The sequence below is a fragment of the Bos grunniens genome, chromosome 11 (assembly GCF_055505025.1).
Source record: "Bos grunniens cultivar Pamir isolate PY7600 chromosome 11, Bosgru_T2T1.0, whole genome shotgun sequence".
NCBI classification, from domain to species: Eukaryota; Metazoa; Chordata; class Mammalia; order Artiodactyla; family Bovidae; genus Bos; species Bos grunniens.
The window spans coordinates 81,565,451-81,590,643 of record NC_141175.1 but is presented as its reverse complement, the minus strand read 5'-3'; the positions used below and the strand labels follow the sequence as shown (position 1 = coordinate 81,590,643).

General features: G+C 37.7%; 1 protein-coding gene across 8 annotated transcripts in view; it reads left to right on the top strand.

Moving 5' to 3' along the window:
* The window catches only part of PLEKHH2 (pleckstrin homology, MyTH4 and FERM domain containing H2), a 106,958-nt gene that overhangs the window by 61,560 nt on the left and 20,205 nt on the right, over positions 1-25,193 (top strand). For 5 of the 8 annotated variants that reach the window (XM_086327205.1, XM_086327203.1, XM_086327204.1 and 2 more), the window contains 8 exons: positions 2,844-3,023; positions 6,706-6,814; positions 7,734-7,846; positions 12,083-12,262; positions 14,142-14,239; positions 16,184-16,361; positions 17,281-17,436; positions 20,650-20,747. In XM_086327205.1, the coding sequence (XP_086183331.1) occupies positions 2,844-3,023; positions 6,706-6,814; positions 7,734-7,846; positions 12,083-12,262; positions 14,142-14,239; positions 16,184-16,361; positions 17,281-17,436; positions 20,650-20,747 (1,112 nt within the window). Of the gene's footprint in view, positions 1-2,843; positions 3,024-6,705; positions 6,815-7,733; positions 7,847-12,082; positions 12,263-14,141; positions 14,240-16,183; positions 16,362-17,280; positions 17,437-20,649; positions 20,748-25,193 lie in introns of those variants that run through there. The other 3 variants (XR_015137045.1, XR_015137044.1, XR_015137046.1) reach the window with 3 other exon arrangements.

Genomic DNA, 25,193 nt, shown 5'->3' with positions numbered 1-25,193 from the left:
TTGCCCTGCTTCATTCCATATTCCAAGGCCAAATTTGCCTGTTATTCCAGGTGTTCTTGACTTCCTAGTTTTGCATTCCAGTCCCCTATAATGAAAAGGACATCTTTTTTGGGTGTTCTAAAAGGTCTTGGACGTCTTCATAGAACCGTTCAACTTCAGCTTCTTCAGCATTAATGGTTGGGGCATAGACTTGGATTACTGTGATATTGTATGGTTTGCCTTGGAAATGAACAGAGATCATTCTGTTGTTTATGAGATTGCATCCAAGTACTGCATTTCGAACTCTTTTGTTGACCATGATGGCTACTCCATTTCTTCTGAGGGATTCCTGCCCGCAGTAGTAGATATAATGGTCATTTGAGTTAAATTCACCCATTCCAAACATTTGAGTTCACAGATTCCTAGAATGTCGACGTTCACTCTTGCCATCTCTTGTTTGACCACTTCCAATTTGCCTTGATTCATGGACCTGACATTCCAGGTTCCTATGCAATATTGCTCTTTACAGCATCGGACCTTGCTTCTATCACCAGTCACATCCACAGCTAGGTATTGTTTTTGCTTTGGCTCCATCCCTTTATTCTTTCTGGAGTTATTTCTCCACTGATCTCCAGTAGCATATTGGGCACCTACTGACCTGGGGAGTTCCTCTTTCAGTATCCTATCATTTTGCCTTTTCATACTGTTCATGGGGTTCTCAAGGCAAGAATACTGAAGTGGTTTGCCATTCCCTTCTCCAGTGGACCACATTCTGTCAGACCTCTCCACCGTGACCTGCCCATCTTGGGTGGCCCCATGGGCATGCCTTAGTTTCATTGAGTTAGACAAGGCTGTGGTCCTAGTGTGATTAGATTGACTGTTTTTCTGTGAGTGTGGTTTCAGTGTGTCTGCCCTCTGATGCCCTCTTGCAACACCTACTGTCTTACTTGGGTTTCTCTTACCCTGGATGAGGGGTATCTCCTCACAGCTGCCCCTCCTGACCTTGAACATGGAGTAGCTCCTCTAGGCCCTCTTGCACCCTCGAAGCCACCACTCCTTGGAGGTGGGGTTGCTCCTCCCGGCTCCGGCCCCTGGCCTCGGGCGTGGGGTAAGTCCTCCCGGCCGCCGCCCCTGACCTCGGACGTGGGGTAGCTCCTCTTGGCTGCCTCCCCTCGGGCATGGGGTCCTCCCAGCTTCTGCCCCTGACCTCGGACGTGGGGTGGCTCCTCTTGGCCGCGCTAAGTGCGCCGGTCGCAGCCGCCCACGCTAAGGAATAAACCATCCTTAAATATTGTGGTGGGTGGAACCTTGATTGTCATATGATTAGATATGCCTAGAGGACACAATTAGGATAGTATTGTCATGTATTATCATAATAGAATTAGTTTTCTTTAAGTTTGCTTTTTATTTATTAATGTGACTTTTCTGCCCCATTATTTTTGTTTTACTACCTTTCTTTTTATGAAAATATAGATAATTTTACATTTTTCCTTCAGAAGGAAATTTTCTTCATTCAGTACCCAAAATAGTACTTTGCACATAGTAACTACTCAGAATATAATTGTTATGAATTTAATGGGAAAAGAAGTTTTTCTTATAAAATAGAACACATGTAATTAAGTTAACTAATTTTTTCTATTAATCAAGTATTAGGCAGATAATATTGCATTTTAGATAAGATATCTAGGTAAGATAGTTTAAAAGCTACAAATCTCAAGCAGAGTGTTTATGTTCCTGGAATAAGTGTACTTAATTAAAGCAAAAGTTTTAAAACATAGCAAATAATTGTTTTTGTAAGTAAAAAAGTAGGTAAAATTTAATGTAAATTATTTTTAAGATTTTTTTCTTACCCTTAAATTAAAATGGAAGAAATCGTGGCATTTTTTTGTGATTTATTTTATATATACATGTACATATATCCCTGGTGGCTCAGTGTAAAAAATTCGCATGCCAAGGCAGGAAACACAGGTTTGATCCCTGGGTTGGGAAATGATCCCTAGAGAAGGAAATGGCAACCCACTTCAGTATTCTTGCCTGGGATATTCCCATGGACAGAGGAATATTCCCATGGACAGGTGGGCTACAGTCCATGGGGTCACAAAAGAATCAGACATGACTTAGTGACTAAACAACATATATATATGAGGGCTTCCCTGGTAGCTCAGCTGGTAAAGAATCTATCCGCAGTGCAGGAGACCCTGCTTCGATCCTGGGTTGGGAAGATGCCCTGGAGAAGGGAATGGCTACCCACTCCTGTATTCTTGCCTAGAGAATTCCATGGACTGTATAGTCCATGGAGTTATAAACAGTAGGACACGACTGAGTGACTTTCACGTTTTCACTCTTCATGTATAAAAATAGCTTCAAAACATTTTTCACTTATTGGGATGTACAGTGATAGTTAATCATACTTCTTCACACTAGCTGTCTGACTTTTTAACTTTTTTATCGATAGTATTGGGACTATGTCTACACTTATCCTTTTAATCCAATAGGTTAATCAAATCAATTTTGTTGGAGGGTTAAAAGTCAAATGAATATTTTGACTGAAAAACCTAATTGCTTGACTAGGTAGTGGATCATTTTGGTCAAATTGAATAATTTGAACCACTGTGCAGAAGTGGCTTCTTGCTTTTTCCACAAAGACCAAATGTCTAGTATTCAGATTGTTCTTTTATACCACAGTTGGCGTGTTAACTGTGGCTACCCCACCTTTGTAACACTGTAGATAATCCAGTTACCTTTAGGCATTCATTTAAAAACAGATATGGTTTATAAAGCCAAGAATGAAAAGGACTATGAAAAATTTTAGCAGGAAAAGATTCAGGAAGTTCCTTCCTTATAATTACTAATATTTACTTTAGTTTCCTTTAGGTCAGATCAAACTCTGGGAGGCTAAAGTTGAAGAGGTTGACAGATCCTGTGATTCAGATGAAGATTATGAAGCCAGTGGGCGAAGTCTGTTATCCACACATTACACTATTGTGATCCACCCCAAAGACCAAGGTCCGACTTACCTCCTAATTGGATCCAAGCATGAAAAGGTATGTAAGGACTAACTGGTTGATTTAGAATGACTTAGACTAATATGATTAAGTATTGGTAATGATTTTCAAATGAGCATAAGTAGGTATAATCAAGGGCTTCCCAAGTGGCTCTGGTGATAAAGAGCCTTCCTTCCAATGCAGGTTAGACATAAGAGACACAGGTTCGTTCTCTGGGTCGGGAAGATTCCCTGAAGGAGACCATGGCAACCAACTCCAGTATTCTTGTCTGGAGGATCCCATGGACAGGGGAACCTGGAGGGCTGCAGTCTGTATGTTCACACAGAATTGGACACAACTGAAGCGACGTAGCACAGCACAGCAAGTACAATCAAAGACATATACATTTGTTAGACATAGTATTCTTTTAAAAATAATTTTATTCTAATATATTTCAAACTCAGAAAATATACACCCTTTTTTACTGAACAGATGTTAGATTTCATGGTATTTTTAAAAAAATATTTATTTATTATTTTTGGCCGTGTTAGGTCTTAGTTTCCGCACGTAGGATCTTTCATTGTGGCATACAGGCTTCTCTCTAGTTGTAGCATGCAAGCTCAGTGGCCTCTTGACGTGCGGGATCTTAGTTCCTCAACCAGGGATCCAATACCAAGTCCCCTGCATTGGAAGGCAGGACCACTGGACCACCAGGAAAGTCCCAGATTTTATGGTATTTTTTTATCAGTGTGAATTTAGTAACCGTCTAAATGGCCAATGATAAAAAATTGATTAATTCAATGTATGTGTATGATAAAATATCCTGCAAGCTTTATATTTTTTATATTAAAAATAAATCATTATAATTTCTGACTTTTACTAATATATTATAAGGAGCATATTAATATAATCTTAATATAATCTCAGCTATGTGAAAATATACATATATATTTTAATAGAAAGATAAAAGCCACTGTATTTGGAGAGCAGAAAATGGGTTTTTTTTCTTTGTTTCCTGCATTTAAAAAGTTATACAAAATTAATGTATACAATTTGATGTTTTGGAATAATTATGTACTCATGAAACCGTCACCATAATCTGTGCCATAAACCTATCCATCACTTTTCCTCTTGACCTCTTTTTTAATTATTATTTTTGTGTGTGTGATAACAACTATTTAACATAAGATCTACCCTCTTAGCAAGTTTTAAGTATGTAATACAGTATTGTTAACCATAAACCATGATGCTGAACAATAGATCTCTAGGACTTACTCATTTTGTACAACTATAACTTTGTACCCTTTGATGAATATCACTCTGTTTCCCCTTCCCTCTAACCCTTGGCAACCACCATGGCACTCTCCACTCCTGTGAGTTTGATGATTTTAGATCCATCATGTAAGTGGTATTATATGATAATTGTCTTTCTGTGTCTGGCTTGTTTCACTTAGCATAATGTCCTCCAGATTCTTCTGTGTTGTCGCAAATGGCAGGATTTCCTCCTTTTTAGGGCTCCATTACATTCCATTGTATGTGTATACCATATTTTCTTTACCCATTCATCCATTGATGGACACAGGTTGCTTCCATGTCTTAGCTACTGTAAATAATGCTGTGATGATCATGGGGGTGCGTATATCTTTCTAAGTTACTGTTTTATATAAATTTATATTGCAAAGCTTCCTTCAGATAAATATCCAGAAGTAGAATTGCTGAATCATATAATAGATCTATTTTTAAATTTTGAGAAACCTCCATACTGTTTTTCCATAGTGGCTGCACCAATTTACATTCCCACCAGCAGTATACAGGGCTCCCTTTTCTCTCTATCCTCACCAACGTTTGTTATTTCTTGGCTTTTTTCTTTTTTTTGTAAGATGATAATTCATTGTGATTTTCAGTTGCATTTCCCTGATGATCAGTGATGTTGAGCTCCTTTTTGTGTACCTGTTGGCCGTCTATATGTCTTCTTTGAACAAATGATCCTCTTCCCATTTTTTAATTGGATTGTTTGTCTTTTTGCCATTGAGTTGTATGTGCTTTTTGTATATTTTCAATATTAACCCCTTATAAGAAATATGATTTGCAAATATTTTCTCCCATTCAGTAAGTTAATTTTTCATTTTATTGATGATTTCCTTTGTTGTGCAGAAGTTTACTAATTTGATATAATTCTGCATAGCTATTTTTGCTTTTGTTGCTTGTACTTTTGATGTCATAAGAAAGACTAATCTTATGTCCAGAAGTTTTTTCTCAGTGTTTTCTTCCAGGTGTTTTATGATTTCAGGTCTAGTATTTTTTATTCCTTTTGGAGTTGATATTGTGTGTTGTGTGAGATCAGGGTCCAATTTCTTTGTTTTGCATATGGATACCCAGTTTTCCCAGTACCATTAATTGAAGAGACTATCCTTTGCCCACTGTATTCTGGCAACCTTATCAAAAATCTGTTGACCATATATGCATGAATTTATTTCTAGACTCTATTCTGTCCCATTAGCCTAATAGGACAGTCATTAGGCCCATTAATGAACTTACTGTCTGTTTTTATTGCAGCACCATACTATTTTTATTATTGTAGCTTGGTTATATATTTTGAATTAGGAAGTATGATCTCCTCAGCTTTGTTCTTCTTGCTCAAAATTGATTTGGCTATTTGGGATTTGTTGTGGTTTCAGATGAATTTTAAGATTGTTTTTTCTGTTTCTGTTTTTTAGAATTGGGATTTTGATAGAGATTACTTTGAACCTTTATTGGTTGCTTTCAGTAGCATGGACATTTTTAATATTAATTCTTCCAGCCCATGACTGGATGTCTTTCCATTTACTTGTGTCAACTTTAGTTTCTTTCATTAGTATTTTATTGTTTTTGTTGTATGAAGCTTTTGCCTTCTTGGTTAAGTTTATTTCTAAGTATTTTATTCTTTTTTTTTATTTTGGCTATTATTTTGGGATTGTTTTCTTAATTTTCTTTTCAGATAATTCATTGTTAGTGTATATGAACACAATTAATTTTTGTATATTGATTTTGTGTCCTGCAACTTTGCTGAATTTATTAGTTCTAACAGTGTTTTTATGGAGTCTTTAGGATTTTCAACAAGTAAGATAGTGTCATCTGCAAACAGAGATAATTTTACTTCTGCCTTTTCAATTTGGATGCCTTTTATTTCTTTTTCTTGCTCTATTGCTGTGGCTAGGGCTTCCAGCAGTATGGTAAATAAAAGTGGCAAGAATGAGCATCCTTGCCTTGTTACAGATCTTACAGGACAGGCTTTCAGTTTTTCATCATTGAGTATGATACTAGCTATTAATTTTTCTTAGATGACCTTTATTGTGTTGAGGTATGTTCCTTCTGGGTTTTGTTTCCTTCTTTAAATTTTCTGGACTTCTTAAGTATTTTTTATGTGTTATTTGTATGTATGAGGAATCAGATTTTAAATTTGATAGAATTTGTTGTATTCCTTAAAAGACTGTTAGTTATATTTATTCTAGCCTCTTAATGTCATATTACTTTCTTAGTTTTCTTATGCTTTTCTAAGAAAATAATAAAAATGTGAACAATGGGAAAAAGGCACTATGAGCACAATTCAAATGAGCCTAAGTGGCTTTTAGTTTTATCTAAAAATTAAGAGTTCTTTTTTCCAGTGTCAAAGTTTTCTACTGTCTATTCAAGTTGTTTTTCCCTTAAGTCATCAAAAACTGTATCTTGGTAACATCTCTATTAATATGTTTTAATTTTTAAGGACACTTGGCTTTATCACCTGACTGTCGCAGCTGGAAGTAACAATGTGAATGTTGGATCTGAATTTGAACAACTTGTTTGCAAGTTGCTAAATATCGAAGGGGAACCTTGTAAGTTTATAATGTATAAGTCTTTATAGTTTATGAAATGGGCCCTAACCCCCTTTGCCTAGTAGAGTTTTCCTTTTGTGGATTCCTATTCTGGCTTTGCTTGTCATGGGCTAGGATTCTCACTGTGGTTCTTCAGCTACAGGGGCACCATCATTCATCAACATGCCATATCCTGTCTCACCTCTCTGCCTTTGCTCACGTTACTCCCTCTGCCTGGACTGCCCTCCCTCCTTCACATTCCCCACCAACCTAATGAAATCCTATCTACTTTAGGAGGTCCCCCATCCAGCCCACCCCAACTCAGCAAATGGCTCATGAAAGGTGCCTAATAAATATTAAAATTATGTCCCAATGCACTTTACCATTTAACCCTTGCATAGCATTTGTTGCTTTGCACTGAATTTTTTTTTTAAATGGCTGAAGTTTCCCCATTGATAGTCTAGATTCTAAACTCTGCTCTACTTAACAGAGATCACATTTTATTTGTGATCTGGCATAGGAATTCAATAAATGTTGATTTTAGGAATGACTTCAAGTTCTTCTTTATCTTTCTATCTTCTCCTGCTCTAGTTTCTTCTCTGCAACTTGCCCCCAGCTCCCTTTCATGTACAGTCATCTCCCTACCTAGGTCACCAATCTTTAGCACATTTAAGCAACATAACCAATGTCCTGATAGACTTGTTCTGGCCTAGAATATTTGTACCAACCTCGTCTAACTTTAATTTATCCTAAAGAGAAATATGAGAATCCCCAATGGCCTAGAAACTGAAATAAAATGTTATCAGAGGTTTTTTCATGACTTTTATGACTTAAATTGTGAGCCAGGCCTGAATGAACTAATTTCTAAAGGGCTAATTTAATGTGAGGCCCAAGTAAGTAATTCTTTCTGTTTCTTATTTACATTTCATTTTGTACTTAGCCTCTCAGATATGGAGACACCCTACTTTGTGTCACAGCAAAGAAGGAATCATTTCCCCTCTGACGACACTACCTTCAGAAGCTCTACAGACAGAAGCAATTAAATTATTTAAGGTAAAATTTTATGTGGCATTATCAACAAACTTGAAGTTAACCTTTGCCAGGGCTTCCCAAATGGTGCTAGTGGTAAAGAAGCTGCCTGCCAATGCAGGAGATGCAAGAGACATGGGTTCGATCCCTGGGTTGGGAAGAACCCCTGAAGAAGGGCATGGCAGCCCACTCCAGTATTCTTGCCTGGAGAATCCCATGGACAGAGGAGCCTGGCGGGCTACAGTCCGTGGGGTCGCAAAGAGTCAGACATGACTGAAGTGACTTAGCATAGCACATATATCATTAAGCATTTTAATAGGAAAAAATAAAAATATAGGTTATACAAGAAAATTCAAAATATGACAATGACAAAGAAAATATACTGAAATAAAGTTAGACAAATTTATTATGCTTTCTGTGTGAGGATTTGAAATTTCTATGATAAACTATAGTTTGGACCATGTGAAAGACTTAATATCAGAGTCATTTTCTCTTCAGCTTCTCAGATGGAGAGATTTCTGACATCACCATACCTCACTATTGGGAGAGGAGTCAACACTGTTCCTCTTCTCCAATACTAATATGCTCAAATTCTTATTACTCAACCTCTATTAAGTCCCTGATCACTTGAAACTTGCCAGTTATATCATTCTTTAACCCTGCCCCACTGTCCCCTGAAGAAGGGCATGGCAACCCACTCCAGTATTCTTGCCTGGAGAATCCCATGGACAGTGGAGCCTGATAGGCTACAGTCCATGGGGTCACAAAGAATCCGACATGACTGAGTGACTAAAACTTTCACTTTCGTAACATTTTCACTTTCACTTTCCATTATCTCTGTTATCAGTCACCTTCTGGTAACTCCTCAAATTTCCTTAAGGATTTTGGCTCCTAACTCACATTCTTTCTCTCTGCCTTAAACTTTGCCATTACACTAAATGACTTTGCTATCACTTTGCTCACCAATGCCATGGCCTTAAGATTCCTGACCTTCTCAATGTCAGTAAGCTTGCTGTCTACCCTGCTTCACCTTTCCATTCTCCATGTCCGTACCTTGACCCCAACATGCCTCATAAGTACACCACTTCTAAACTCTTAAATCGTAATATATCTGTCTTTAACCGTAATCTCTTAGCCCATGAGCTCTCTTGCTTTCTTACTCTCCCATTTCTCATCCTCACTAAGACCTTTTTTTGAGCAATTTATTTTCTTTGAGATCAAGAAAGAGCACTATAGTTCCTTGGGATCTATGGTCCCATGCGTTCTTCAGCCAAACTCATACCCTCACTGCTGTGGTCTTGCCTGCTTCTGTATTAATTGCATGTGTCATGCTAGAGAGCATCAAATATCTGTGTAACTCTATGGTCTTCCCTCCTCAGGGCCAACTGTCTCTCTTTGCTTGTCTTTGGTCACATCCCCTCAAACTCCCTACTCAGTAATGCTCCTCAGAACAAATTTAACTTCATTGGAAAAATTAGAGGGCATCAGAAACGATCGCCTCGAATCTCTCATCCCAAGAGACATTGTTTCATCTGTTTCTTCCTCCATTACTTCAGCCTCAGAACATAATGTATCTTCTATGGATTCTTGTCTTGACTCTGTGCTGGCACCTTGGTACTTCATTTTCCCTTAGTCTCTTAGAGGCTTCAGTTTTTATCTCTTCTTTCTCTTTTTCTTGCCTATATTCCTCCCATCTCAAAAAATTATTTGTTTACTAGATAATACTAGGGAATTGTTAGTTTGGGAAGTGGATGATGTTGACATGATGCTTGTGTGGAAAAATCTTTGTCAGCTGAAGAGCCCTACTGAAGTATTAGTAAAATAACATGATATACATTAAAATACTACAGACAAAAGTGAGTACAGAGATTGAATGAAACAAGTATGGCAAAATGCTTGTGACAGCTGTTGACACTAGGTAATGGGTACATTATACTATCCTCTCTACTTTTGTTCATGTTTTAAAAATACCACCATGGAGTGTTTTTAAAAATCCACCTATAGAATACACAAATACCCAAAGTAAGATGGACTTTATACAAATATATTTGAAAATCTGGATGAAGTGATCAACTATATAACAAAATATAAATGGCCAAAACCAATTACACAGGTGAATAAAAATTTAAACAGGGGAATTTACCAAACTTTGTAAATGTAGATAATCTCAGTGCTGTTCAAGGTGTCCCAAAGTATAGGAAAGAAAGAAATTTTGTAAAATTTTTTTCTTTTACTTTGTTTTCGGTAAAGCTCAAAGCTTATGTACATATCAAAATATGTAGGAGTAAAGAGAATATTATAAAGTATAAGATGCTCACCGTCCAGCTCCACAGTTGTCAACCTATGACCAGTTCTGTTTTATTCTTCCTATCCCTATTGCTCCCCAAGACTAGGTTATTTTGAAGCAATTCTCAGTCATCATGTCACTAGATTCTCTTTGTGAAGTAAGTATTATTTTTATACCAAACCCCAGAAAATATTATAGAAAACAGAGCATTTCATACAAAAACTAATCAAATATTAGTCAACAGACTCCAACATCATGTTAAAGGAATACTAATCCTCGGACATATGTATGCTTATCACTGATCCCTGTTGATGTATGGCAGAAATCAACACAATATTGTAAAGCAATTATCCTTCAATTAAAAATAACTTTAAAAAAAGAATGCTAATCATGACTAAGAGAGATTTATTCCTGACCGTACTAATAATTGGCTTCCCAGGTGGGTCAGTGGTAAAGAATTCGCCTGCCAAGCAGTAGACACGGGTTTGATCCCTGGGTCGGTAAGATCCCCTGAAGAAGGAAATGGCAACCCTACTCCAGTATTCTTGCCTGGGAAATCCCATGGAGAAAGGAGCCTGGCAGGCTACAGTCTATGGGATCACAAAAGAGTTGGACGTGACCTAGAGACTAAGCAACAACAACAACATACTAATAATTAATATTCAATTTAAATGATCTAAACATTCCAACTTCAAGGTAGAGGTGGTCAGAATGTATAAAAAAGCAGGATCCAACTATATCCTGTCACAAGCAGTACTTTTTTTGTTTCCTGACATTTCTTATAAGAAAAAAAAGACTAAGATTTTTAAATAGCCCTCACAAAAGATTTCACTCCCAGCACTTCATTTTACTCTCAGATTTCAATGTCACTAATAAGCCCAATGTATTTAATTCATTGAAACAAATAGACATGTAAAACACCGTAACTGAAGTTATTTGATACATTTGTAACAGTAATTTGGGGTTGTTAAATTAGCATGCGTACATTTTTTAGAATTCATAGAACATTTTATGAGTATTGAAGCTGCTTCCCATGCCTTTAGGCAATCCATCCCAAACTTCCTCAAGCAAGAGTTCTCTAGTCAAGATCAAAATGAAATTTCACAGTTTTATTACAATGAACTGTTAAAATGAAGAATGATAAGTATTAATATCCTACTTTGGAAAATGTTTAGGAAAGATTATGCTATAACCTCTTCCTAGTAACCTACTCTAAAATTTAATCTCTTTGGAGGAAAAACAGTATGTATTTACATTAACTTTAAGTTATTTAGGCTACTATTTGCCAAAATACTTTCCTCAGTAAACTAGTTCTTAAAGATGCCAATTGATATTACTAGAAAAAAATAAAGATGGGAAGAGATTGAACTCTGTTCTGTGTAGAGAGTATAAACATAAACAAGAGAATATCTTGTCTTTATGAAGTTTGTATTCCAGTAGACTCTAGGGGCTATTAATGTTCTATATGCCCTTAAAAAGAATGCATATTCTGCTCAGAGGTGGACTATTCTACAAATTAGGTCAGGTTGATTGATAGTATTGTTTAGGTTTTTTAAATCCATACTGATTTTTCTACCTGCTTGTTCTCTCAGATGTTGACAGGGGGTATTGCAGTCTCTCACTTTAATTGTGAATTTTTTCTATTTCTCTTTACAGTCCTATAACTTGTTGCGTCATGTATTTTGAAGCTATATTATTAAAACATTTAGAATTGTTACCCTTCTAGATGAGCTGACCCCTTTATCATTATAAAATGATGCTCTTTATCTCTGGCAGAATTCCTTGCCCGGAAATCTACTTTGTCTGATATTAATGTCACCACTCCCCATTTCTTTTGATTAATGTTATCACAATATATCTTTTCCATCCTTTTAAACAAAAACTTTTGCTAGTAAGAGAATCAATATAATTCATGCAGAATAAATCTTATCCTTTCTCACCCTGAGTATATCTGTTTTTTTCATTTAATTCAGACCTGCCAACTTTTTATAAATGCAGCAGTCGACTCTCCCGCTATTGATTACCACATATCTCTAGCCCAGAGTGCTTTGCAAATTTGTCTGACACATCCTGAGCTACAGAATGAAATTTGCTGTCAGCTCATTAAACAGACAAGATGGAGACAGCCACAGAATCAGCCAGGACCACTGCAGGTATGTGTTGAAACATAAACACGCAATTTTGAATGATGTTGTTTTCCTGATTGTAAGTATAATACATATTCAATATAGACATTTGGAAAATACAAAAAGTATGAAATGGAAAAACAACTATTACTATTTCAATACATATCCTTTCAGTTTATATAATCTATATATAAATGTATATATGTGTATATTTATACACTCACAGTTTTTCACATTACTAACATTACAGCGTGCATATACTTTTTAAAAACTATAAATTTCCCCTATAGCCTTCAGCAGTCTTCAAAACATTAATACTAGTTGCATTAATATCAACTGCTACATGTTTAGGTTTTTCCAATTACCTTTCCTATAATAAATACCACTACAATAGACATCTTTGAACCTAAATTTTGTGTGCAAGTCCAGTGAATTTCATTGTGTCCACTTCTGGAATTTTCCATATCTTCAACAATATTCAGTGTAATTCTTCTGTTAATTTCTTTTCAGGTAAAAAGTAGTACTTCACTATTGATTTTGTATACATTTCCTTAATTATTACAGTCAGATTTATTTTCAGGAGGCTTTTAGTCATTTGTGTTTACTCTTCAATGAATGGTTCTTTTAATCTTTGCTTACTGACTCCCTGTCAGTCACAGGATAAAATAGAAATTTCTTACCCTAGACTCTCGGAAGTGGATCTAGGTTTTGTGGGACTTGAAACTTGTGCAATGAATACTAAGAAAAAGAATACAAAATTTATTACTTTTACAAATTTTAAAAGAACAAATGAGCATGTCATATGACTATGGCAGCTCATAGGGCCTGCCCCAGGGATTTGGAGGGGACCTGTGCTTGAGTGGGGTTCTGAAACTTAAGCTTCATGTCTATCAGGGGCCCTTCATAATCTGGCTCCAGTGGCCTCCTCTTTCTCCACTTCATTTTATACATCCTGTCTCCAGTGTACAGTGAATGAATAAACTCTCCTCATTCTTTGAACAACCCTGCCTTTGCATTATCCTTCACCTGGCAATCCAGATCCCTCTGCATTCTTCCTACCTGTGGACTTCATAGTCCAGCCCAAGCAACATCCCTCCCATAGATTCTTTCCTGACTCCTGCATCAGTAATCATTCCATCCATTGGTTATACTTTAAAAAGCATTATTACAGTGTATTAGTGATGCTGTATTATAGATTACTGTTTAAATATATATGTGTGTGTATATATATATATATATATGTATGTAATGTCTTCTCCTAGATCATAAATTCTTCAAGGGCAGGGCCTTTCCCCCTTCTCCTTTTTTGTATGACATTTAAAAAAATATTGAAGTTATACTTACTTAATTAAAAAAATTAAGATATAAAATAGAATACAGACCAGAGCAAGAGAATAATAAAAGTCATATATAACTCTATTACCTAGAGATACCTCTGTTAATATTTTTGTGCTTGCCCCTTGTTTAGCTATGTATGTATGTATGTATGGGTAGATAGGTTTTGCTTTTTGTGTAAATTATTTTTTTACTACTTTTCAATTTGCCCTTTCTTAGGGCCATTACTTATTCAGTGAAGGAGTTAACACATAAATGAACAAAAGGGAACAATTTCCCTAACCTTCTTATGCAATATGAAAAAGGATTACCACATGATATCCTCTGATACCTCAGTTGTAGATAACTGAATACATAACTAGATGGGTTATGGTTCTAACCCAATATGAAGCTTTTATGCTTTTACGTATTATAATGCTCTAAGGAGATGATGTCTATGTGGAAAAAAGCAAAAACATTTTGGGATTAAGAAAGACTATTGTCATCCCTTCGCTCTCTCAGTCACACTCCCCCTGACTTAGATCTCTGATGACCACATGGTGTCTGATCTGTGATGCTTCTCTTTGTCCAGGGCTGGCAACTCTTGGCGCTCTGTGTTGGGCTCTTCCTTCCCCATCATCCTTTCCTGTGGCTCCTCAGGCTCCACCTAAAGAGAAATGCAGATTCCAGGTATGCAGAGTTCTAGCCAACTGCACCATTTATGTGGCCTCTGTGTCTGCAATAAATCATAGGTATTTAGTAACCTGCCAGGTACATTTGTGGAAGAATGTGTGAAACAAATGTTGATACAGGAAGCCTTTGGTTATCATTTATGCAGAGCTAGGAAGATATTTCCTTTGTTACGTTAAATCTCTTATGGAAGGTTGCACTAAAAGCTTGAAAAGCTGACAAAGAATATTTTAAGTTAAAAGTCTATGTACATTTCAAGTATGAATGTCTTATCCTTAGTGGGTGTTCATCCAATAAAAGCAATTATTTTGTTTCCTTATTTTTTCTATTACTATTTTCTTCACATTTAATTCTTTTATGTAGAAGACTTCTCTGATAGTTTTCCCACCTTTTATAATTGTATGTATTTGAATTGCCTCAGAATTTATACTCCTTTGAAAAAGACTTTTCCAATTCACTGTTAGAATGGCTTTCTTACAGTGGGGCCTAGGGTGCCCAGCCAGGGGTGATTGGGATCATTTTGTCCAAGAGGTTCATATTAGGTTGTTTAAATAGACTCTGGAACTCAAACAAACGATGAAACGAAAAAACAGCTTGGAAGCAGTAGGAAAATATCTTCCAGCTCATAATATATTTTTGAAGACTCTGTCATCAAGGTCATGTGATTACAATGGTAGTCAATGAGAACCACCCACCCCCTACAAAGGTGAGATTTTAAAGCCCACCTAAAAGGCACTTGAATGCACATATATTTAGGTATATTATCAATCTGGTTTTATAAGTGAAATGAAAATTATATGTAACAAATAAGGACAAATAAGATCTCTATCCAGCTTTTACAGGATTTAGTTACCCCAGTGGTTTTGTTTAAGGCTTAACGTTTTTAAAGAAGTACATGTTTTATAAAGAAGGAATATTTATTTATTTATTTGGCTGAGCCAGGTCTTAGCTGTGGCATGTAGGATCTAGTCCCCTGACCACATCAAACCAGTACCCCATGCATTGGGAACGCAGATCTTAGCCACTGGACCACCAGGGAAGTCCCAAGGAAAATGCATTTTTATTTTTGTTTGAAGATATTTTCTTATCTTGCTCAGCAGAAATGGCATTAACCTCTGTGTTCTTCAAAAGAGAACTCTCTTCATCATGCACTTCTTAAGTTATCCTGTTCTAGTCTTTATACGGAGAAGGCAATGGCAACCCACTCCAGTACTCTTGCCTGGAAAATCCCATGGACGGAGGGGCCTGGTGGGCTGCAGTCCATGGGGTCGCTAGGAGTCAGACACGACTGAGCGACTTCACTTTAACTTTTCACTTTTCACTTTCATGCATTGGAGAAGGAAATGGAAACCCACTCCAGTGTTCTTGCCTGGAGAATCCCAGGGATGGGGGAGCCTGGTGGGCTGCAATCTATGGGGTCGCACAGAGTCAGACACGACTGAAGCGACTTAGCAGCAGCAGCAGCAGTCTTTATACAGTTATTTTCTTTATATTTGTTAATATAATCACTATATGTTGACCATGTAATGTCTGGTAATTTTAAATTTATTTTGTGATTATAATAATAATACAATAATGATGAAGATTGCTTTGTGGGAAGTCTGGTTTAGTCGGTGGTGAAAGTAAAGACACTAGAATTTGAGAAAAGTGACAGCAGTTAATATTATCACTCCATGATGATAATATTATATTAATATATATCAACATTATATAATATTAATTTTACATTTTATATTATTGTGATTATGATAATTAACATTGTCTAATATTAATGTATATTAATATAGCAGTTAATATTACCATTCAATAATGATAATACAATATTATGCTGTCAACATTAGCATGATACATTGTAATAATGTACACCAAGGGAAGTTTCCTTAATGGTTTCATATATCTTAATTAAATTTATTCTTAGGTTTTATCTTAAGTTTTGTATTATAGGACAGAATTTGGAAAATATGCCATTTACTGCCAGAGATGTGTAGAAAGAACACAACAGAATGGAGATCGAGAAGCAAGACCCTCAAGAATGGAGATTCTTTCCACCCTTCTTCGAAACCCATATCATCATTCCTTGCCCTTCAGTATCCCTGTGCACTTCATGAATGGAATATATCAGGTAGATTAGACTTTCTACCCAGTGAGCACGTGCTTAGCCCAGAATCCTGTGTATGACCTCTGTGGTGCTGAGAGGTGGGCCTGTCACCCTACTTCTGTCAGCAGCTGGCAATTATAAACATGCAAATATATTAGATTTCCTGTCAGCACAGTTGAGTTTTGAAACAGTTTTGCTAAAAAAGGATGCATGCTAAAAAATCCATATTGAATGAAATAAGGGAGGATTTTCATTACCATTATAATTCTGATGGAGAAAAGCAAAAGTACTTCAGTTGAGGGCTTCCCCCAGCAGTGTACCGGCTAGGTGAGAAAATGATTACTGACATGGGGTGTGTACAGGCTTAGTCCCTTTAAAGTCTCCACATCTTAGGAATTCTCCAGAAAAACTGTCCAGGCCCTTCCAACTCACATCTAGGTGATTGCCTATTAACTGAAGCAAACATTCCAAAGCTGGCAATTAGTCTTTGTAGCTCTAAGCCTTTTATCATGGAATTCACTTAACTTAACTGTGAAGTTAATATACTTAACTGCATATTAAAGAAACAAAAATTGAATGCTTAAAAGTGTTCATATGTTTAAGTGTATTTCTCTTTTGTTTTTTTTTCCCTTTGTTTGAAGATTACATACTGTTCTGTAGTTCATAATGGGCCAGCATAATATCTCGGCAAGAAGTTTATAGCTGTCAAATGATCTTTCTATTTTGAATTCATGTCTGTTGGCTGAAGCCAGGAATTCTTATGTCAGGCTAATGACTAAGATGACATTAATTTTCTCCGGTGGAACTTTGAAAAAAAGTTAAAGCACCCAGATAAATATATGTTATCATTAATCATGCATCAGGTGTGCCCTGTTTCCCCCCTGAAATCTAGGTTTGAAATGCGTGTACCTTTTAAGAGAAGGACTCTGTTGTTTCTGTTTAGGTAGTTGGATTTGATGCATCCACCACAGTGGAAGAGTTTTTGAATACTTTGAACCAAGATACAGGGATGAGGAAGCCAGCACAGTCTGGATTTGCATTGTTCACAGATGATCCTTCCGGCCGGGATTTAGAGCATTGTCTTCAAGGAAACATCAAGGTAAAACCAACTCCTTTTAAGGAGGCAGACCCAGCAAACAGCAAAGAAGTTATTCTGCTATTTGCAAAAAGTTTTAGTTCAAGAATTTTCCAAAAATATAAGCAATCTAATCTTCATGATAAAAAAATATTGTTGGACTTTATTGAAGCCAAGGAATTCTGAATAAAATCTGTACACACATACATTGTTGTTGTTTAGCTGCTAAGTCATGTCCGACTTTCTGTGACCCCATAGACTGTAGCCCACCAGGTTCTTCTGTCCATGGGATTTTCCAGGCAAGAATACTGGAGTGGGTTGCCATTTCCTACTTCAGGGGATATTCCCGACCCAGAGATCAAACCCATATCTCCCGGATTGGCAGGCAGATTTTTTTTACCACTGAGCCACCAGGGAAACCCCTCACACACATACATCGTACGTGTTAGAGAGAGGAAGAAGATTAATAATAGTAATAATACCCTAGATATTAAGGTAGAAAGAGTGGAGGTATGGAAACTCTAATAAAATGGTTTTCCATTATTTTCATTCACTCAGCAGTATCCATTTAACTGTATAGTGTGTCCCAGGGCTTCCTGGGTAGCACAGTGGTGAAGAATCTGCCTGTCAATGCAGGGAACACAAGAGATGCAGGTTTGATCTCTGGGTCAGGAAGATCCTCTGGAGTAATAAATGACAACCCACTCCAATATTCTTGCCTGGAAAATTCCACAGACAAAGGAGCCTGGCAGGCTACAGTCCATAGGGTTGCCAAAAGTGGACACGGCTGCACACTCACGCACACACATTGTGTCCCAGGAGCTGGAGCAGACCCTTTGGGGAATATAAAGAAGGAACAGAAATATTCCCTGTGCATAGTGAACTTCTAATCTGCTTAGGGAAGAGTAGCTTTATACACTGATAACCTTAAAATTGAAAATGATAAATAGTTTAAGAATGTGGTGAACATTCTACAGAGGAAAAGATTACATTCAGTGGAAATTAGGGAAGATCTCAGCTGGACTTTGACTGGTAGAAAATGTACCAGGCTTCCCTGGTGGCTCAGATGGTAAAGAAACTGCCTGCAATGTGGGAGACCCAGGTTCAGTCCGTGGGTTGGGGAGATCCCCTGGAGAAGGAAATGGCAACCCACTCCAGTATTCTTGCCTGGAGAATCCCATGGACTGAAGAGCCTGGCGGGCTTCAGTCCATTGGGTTGCAAGGAGTCAGACATGACTGAGCAACTAAGACACACAAGAAAGTGCACCTGTGGAAATAAAGAAGCAATTCCAGACATAGGGAAGATCATGAGCAAAGACAGAGAATTGGAAGATTCTTTTTTTTTTTTAATTTAATTTAATTTTATTTTTTTATTTTTTTTAATTTTATTTTATTTTTAAACTTTACATAATTGTATTAGTTTTGCCAAATATCAAAATGAATCCATCACAGGTATACATGTGCTCCCCATCCTGAACCCTCCTCCCTCCTCCCTCCCCATACCATCCCTCTGGGTCGTCCCAGTGCACCAGCCCCAAGCATCCAGTATCGTGCATCGAACCTGGACTGGCATCTCGTTTCATATATGATATTTTACATGTTTCAATGCCATTCTCCCAAATCTTCCCACCCTCTCCCTCTCCCACAGAGTCCATAAGACTGTTCCATACATCAGTGTCTCTTTTGCTGTCTCGTACACAGGGTTATTGTTATCATCTTTCTAAATTCCATATATATGTGTTAGTATACTGTATTGGTGTTTTTCCTTCTGGCTTACTTCACTCTGTATAATAGGCTCCAGTTTCATCCACCTCATTAGAACTGATTCAAATGAATTCTTTTTAATGGCTAAGTAATACTCCATTGTGTATATGTACCATAGCTTTCTTATCCATTCATCTGCTGATGGACATCTAGGTTGCTTCCATGTCCTGGCTATTATAAACAGTGCTGCGATGAACATTGGGGTACATGTGTCTCTTTCCCTTCTGGTTTCCTCAGTGTGTATGCCCAGCAGTGGGATTGCTGGATCATAAGATTCTTTAAAAATGTTTTCTGGGTCATAGTAAAATAGCTTTAATGAAGTTGCCATCTAGCAATGGCAATGATTAAAAGCACAGGATATAGAACCATAAGGAACCTTAGAGAAATAACCCACTTATTTCGCAAATGAGGAAACTGAGGCCTAGAATGAAAAATAATGTATGGCAAATCAAATAGCTGGAACCAGGTCTGGATCCTCTTACTTGACGTGGTCCTAATTGCTCTTGGGAATAAGCACCTTGTTATGGAGTAAAGGCACTTCTCTGATTTGGAGATGGAATATTTGGGGCAAGGCAAGGGATGCACCCATGAGTTTAGAGCATATAAAACATCAGTACTTTCATTTCAATCCCCAAAGCCCAGCTCCATTTGCAGAATGATCTGTTGGATCTACATGGGTTAAATATGCGATATGTTAAAACTCATACTTAGTTCCTTAGGAGTGCTGGTCAGAAGATAGGATTTCCACCCCACTCCCACCTGTTTCTTCAGCAGCATTTTGAGGCATCTAGATAATGAATGTCTTTTTCTTTGCAGTTTCAAGTATATCCTGTTCAGATCAACAATTCCAAATGTAAATTTTTGAGACAGACATTTCTTGAATACTTTTAATAATTGATCAAGAAGATAAGCTAGTATTTTTGGTTGACTTGAGCTGAGTAAATAAATATTAGGGGCTTTGGTGAATACTTGCTTACCCCATAATTTTAAAAACTTTTATTTATAATTCTGTAAATGACAAAAGTTTTAAAATTTATCTTGTTCCTGAAGGATTTTTGTTATTTCCCCAAGAACCTTAACATTATATTTCAGAATTCTTTGGTATAACTTCAGTTATTCCAATCTTTTTAAACTCAGAAGGTGGAAAAATTGCTTTTCAGTGACTAAATCATGAAAAAATTCCTGGAATCTTCTTGTTTCCAGTCCCATGCAGTCCTTCATTAAGTTTCCTTTTTGAGTAAAAAATTCATGGCCATAGTCCAAAGTTAATGTGTGTCCAAAAGGATAAGAGGACCAAAGAGTGATTTATAATTAAATTCTAAACTCAGAGCTGCAGAAGCTTAAAACAGAAAGCTTCAGTCCATTTGGTTTGATTGCACTAATTGAAAATTTTCAGTCTGTAGATATGCTTGTCTTCAAAAAATACCCAATGTGAAAAACATTATGAATCTCCATTTTCTGCTTCTCTTCTAGATTTGTGACATTATCTCCAAATGGGAACAGGCTTCTAAAGAACAGCAGCCTGGAAAATGGGAAGGTACGAGAACTGTTCGTCTCACTTATAAAAACAGGTGTGTAATACCGTCGCCAAGTGCCAAAGTAAGAGTATACACTTATTTTCAAATCATGAACCTAAAATTTAGTTTCCTGTCTAATAGCCTTAAAAGTTATATTTATTTATATGTTTTCCTAAAATGGTAGCTCTATTTCTGTAGGAAGAAACTGTCACCTAAAATTTTGTCTCTAATTGTATTCTTTTAATATCATGAATAATTATATTTTATAAAAATATGTATTTGGACAAAGATTAGAAGAAAACTATAAGGAAAAAAGTAGTTGCTCTCTTAGGGTAGTTGATAAAGTTTGTCACTTTCAAAATTTCCTTTAACACTAATATTACATTTTTTCCGTAAGACTGAATATTCAAATATCCTACTGCAGATCTGTAATAAGAGTCGTTTGTTTACCCAAGTCTTTTAGAAGTGGTATGTTCATATTCATTCATTCTTGTTCTTTCATATTCTCTCTTCCTCTGTATTTATTGAGCTTCATCTATAAGCACTTAGCTGGATGCTTTTAATGAAATGATAATACAAACACACACACAATCCCTGATCTTTGGGAATTTACAGGCTAGTGAGGAAGATGGTTGCTAATTTTTCTCTGAAAGAAAAGCGCATGGCTGTGTGAGAGCACTTAACAAGAATCCTGTCCTAGACTGGAGACTTTGGGAGGCTCTTTGAGTAAGTGATGCTTAGGTCAAGGCCAGAAGGAGGCTGAGAGTGAAAGCATTGAAACGGGTGGAAAAGGATGTACAAAGCCTGTGGAGGGAGGCTAAGCAGTGTTTCAGGAACTGGGAAAGAGCTGGTAGGACTGGAGCACGTACTCTCTCAACAAATAAAACTTACTTTAGTATTTATTTATTTATTTTTGGCTGTGCCAGGTCTTTGTTGCTCTGCAAGGACTTTCTCTAGTTGCAGCAAGCAGGGGCCACTCTCTAGTTGCGATACACGGGTTTCTCATTGTGATGGCTTCTCTTGCTGCAGAGCACAGGCTCTAGTCCTGGAGGAACCTGTTCCCACTCTGGCCCTTTGGTGACTGGCACGAAGCAACAGCTGGAAGTTATGGACCTTCTAGATGGTTGTTTTAGTTCTGTGGTCGCTGGGAGCAGTGATTCTCAAAGTGTGGGTCCCAGATCTGCAGCTTCAGTATCACATGGAAACACATCGAAATGCCCATTATTTGGTCCCACTTCAGACCTATTGAATTAGAATCTCTGGGGAAAAGGCCCTGGAGTCTGTGTTTTAACAATTCTCCAGGTGATTCTTACTCATGCTAAGTTTGGAGAAGCACTGATCCAGAGGTCCATGTTGCTGCCTGTATCTTTTGTGGAAGGAAGCCAGCTCCTGGACCTGACCTGCTCGGTTTTTTTATGTATTTAGAAGAGGTTCAGGAATTCTCATTTGTTTTTGTTGGCACTAAATGGAATTAAGTCCATGTCTAAGACTATTGCTAATAATGCATATCTTACGAATGCTGAATACATACTGATTTTGACTATGATGGCCACAGTTGGAACCAAAATGAAATGGATGAAGTGGAGAAAAGTGGTCTGAAAGAGACATAAGAATAATGTGCCAGTTCTAGCAAACTCTACCAGGAAGGACAAAAGCAGTCATGAATAACACATTGCCTTATTAACAACAACAAAAAAAAAACAATTTCATGACAATATCTTTGACATCAGAAGAAAAGCAACTCAACTATAAGGTTTAATTTTTAACAGGAATCTGAAATGGCTGGGTAGCCACAGCTATGAGTAAGTACTGTTTCTAAATGTGATCATGCTTTGCATATGTGTGTAAATAGCTTAGGAAATGAGCCCTAATGCCCAGTGACACAGTTAGGAGGGGAACTGGCTGTGACCTACCACACAGCTACAGACTTGATTCCTCATCTGTCAAGCAGCACAGTGATAAGCAAAACTAAAGCACCACCTCTCTTTATCATGGAATTTTTATTTATGTTTAGTAATTTATAGAATTTTAATTATTTAGATTAGAGGTTAAAGATCTAATTAATAGGTTTTGAACTTGTTCTCATTTGGAAAACTCTTTGGTAATAAAACTATTTGGTAATGTTTAAATTCTGTTCATATTTATTAATAAAACACTTATTTAATTTGGTCTCTTACTGTCTATTTGAAATTCTAAAATCAAGGCATGTTTTTAACAAAACTAAGCTGGCAAGGGTCTTTCCCTAAAGAGAACAGCTCTTCTTTCTCCCCTCTTTGAAACAAAAGTTTATTATCAATAATTCTGTGTTGTTATCATTTTCTGGAGCATAGTTTAAGGTTCCCATCTCTGCCACCTTTAGTGCACTGTGAGAGCATGTATATTGAATCCTAAACCAAGAAGCCTCTTGACAGGTCATCTAGTTTATCCCATTTCTTCCAGCTGTGTTCACACCAAAAAAAAAAAAAAGCTTCCTGTTTGAAGAGACTTTTGTGAGTCTAAAGACCTCTAGAGAAGAATCATCATCATAGTAGTAGTAATAATAATGACCACCAATATTTATTGAGCACTTAACCATATACCAGGCCCTGTGCTGAGCTCTTTACGTGCACCATCTCATTTAATCCTAACAGCACCTCTCAGTAAGTATTATCATCCTCTCCATCTTATGTTTCAGAGGAAACTGAAGCTTTAGAGAGTTACACCATTTACCCAAGGCTACAGAAGGGTTTTTCAAGGTTTTTCTGGCAAATAATTTCCTTATTTTTCAATTCTCACCACCATTCATTTATCCATTCATGCCATAAACATCTGTCCAGTGTCTGCCAGTACCAGGTCTTATTGAAGCCCTAGCGATTCAAAGGTGAATAGATGTTTCCTGCCTTCTAGAGTCTTAGAGCTCATGTAAGACATGAATTCTTAGTAATGTGACTAATGCCATGGCAGTCACACTCTAGCGGAGCAGTGAAGAACATGGCCTCTGCAGAGAAACTGCTGGATTGGCATCCTGGCTCCCCCACTCGCTCTGTGGCCATGAGCAAGTCACTCACCGTCTCTGGGCCTCAGGTCCCCTAGACATGAAATGGAGATGAAAACAGTACCTGCTTAGGGTCACCTGAAGGACTAAATGTTAGCAGATGTAAAGCAGTTGGATCAGGGCCTGCTTACACAGTAGATGCCCCAATGATATTTGCTCTTACTGTGAATATAACATGTTTGTGTGCAAGATGTTGTGGGAGCAGAGAGGAAGGCTTCGCAGAATGATGACTTCTGAGCACAGGAGCGGCCGTAGAGGCCGGAGGAGAACAGGGAAGGCGGGACCGGTCACAATTGCAGGTTTTGTAGTGTTATCAGCAGGCCATGGTGGACAGAGGAATGAAGGAAGGTGAAGGGAGAGTGAAGGCAGGCTGCTTCCTCAGTAGGTTTACGTGGTGATGAGAAAGGCAATAGGAAATACATGCTCTGAGGACTGAAATCGAGCTGGCTGGAGGCTAGCTAAAGGGTTACCGAGCAGTACCGGGAGAGCCCTGCCCCATTTGGAGTGTTGTGTGTTTGCTTATACTGGTCCACACAGTGATGTGGTTCCCATTACACGGTATTGTTTCCTCGATGTCAAGTGAGGACATTTGGGAATGCCCCTGCTGGGCAGTGTGTGCCCTCCTGCTGTGACAGAAGCCCCACTTCTCTGCTTCCGACCCCCTCAGGGTTGGGGAGCAGTTGGAAGCTAGTCATATTGGGACAGACTTAGATCGTGGTCCCTGAGGCCTTTCCTACTCAAGATCTGTGGATTTGATTTTCTGACTTATTTATCATTTTGGGGACTCATTAGTTCCTCTCCACATTCTCTCCAAATCCCTGTATAGTTGTTGGAGCCGAAACTGTTCCATTAGGTGCTTGAACCTATGATTCCTACAAGTTGTGTTCCTATATGTGTGTCTGGAATTGTTTTTCTCTTCTGTGCCCATAGTGCTTCATCTTCCCTTCCCAGGTGCTGTCTTACTGGCATGCCAGAAATGATAGAAGATGCACTTTAGCTCTTCTTGTCTGTAGCCATTTGAGCATTTGGTTCTTTTCTCCCTCCTATTGTATTACCAATTCAGACTTTTACCAAGAACCTTCCAGTGGCTCAGTTCAGTTCAGTTCAGTTCACTGGCTCAGTCGTGTCTGACTCTTTGCAACCCCATGAATCTCAGCACGCTAGGCCTCCCTGTCCATCACCAACTCCCAGAGTTTACCCAAACTCATGTCCATCGAGTCAGTGATGCCATCCAACCATCTCATCCTCTGTTGTCCCCTTCTCCTCCTGACCCCAATCCCTCCCATATTCAGGGTCTTTTCCAGTGAGTCACCTCTTCACAAGAGGTGGCCAGAGTACTGGAGTTTCAGCTTCAGCATCAGTTCTTCCAATGAACACCCAGGACTAATCTCCTTTAAGATGGATTGGTTGGATCTCCTTGCAGTCCAAGTGACTCTCAAGAGTCTTCCAACACCACAGTTCAAAAG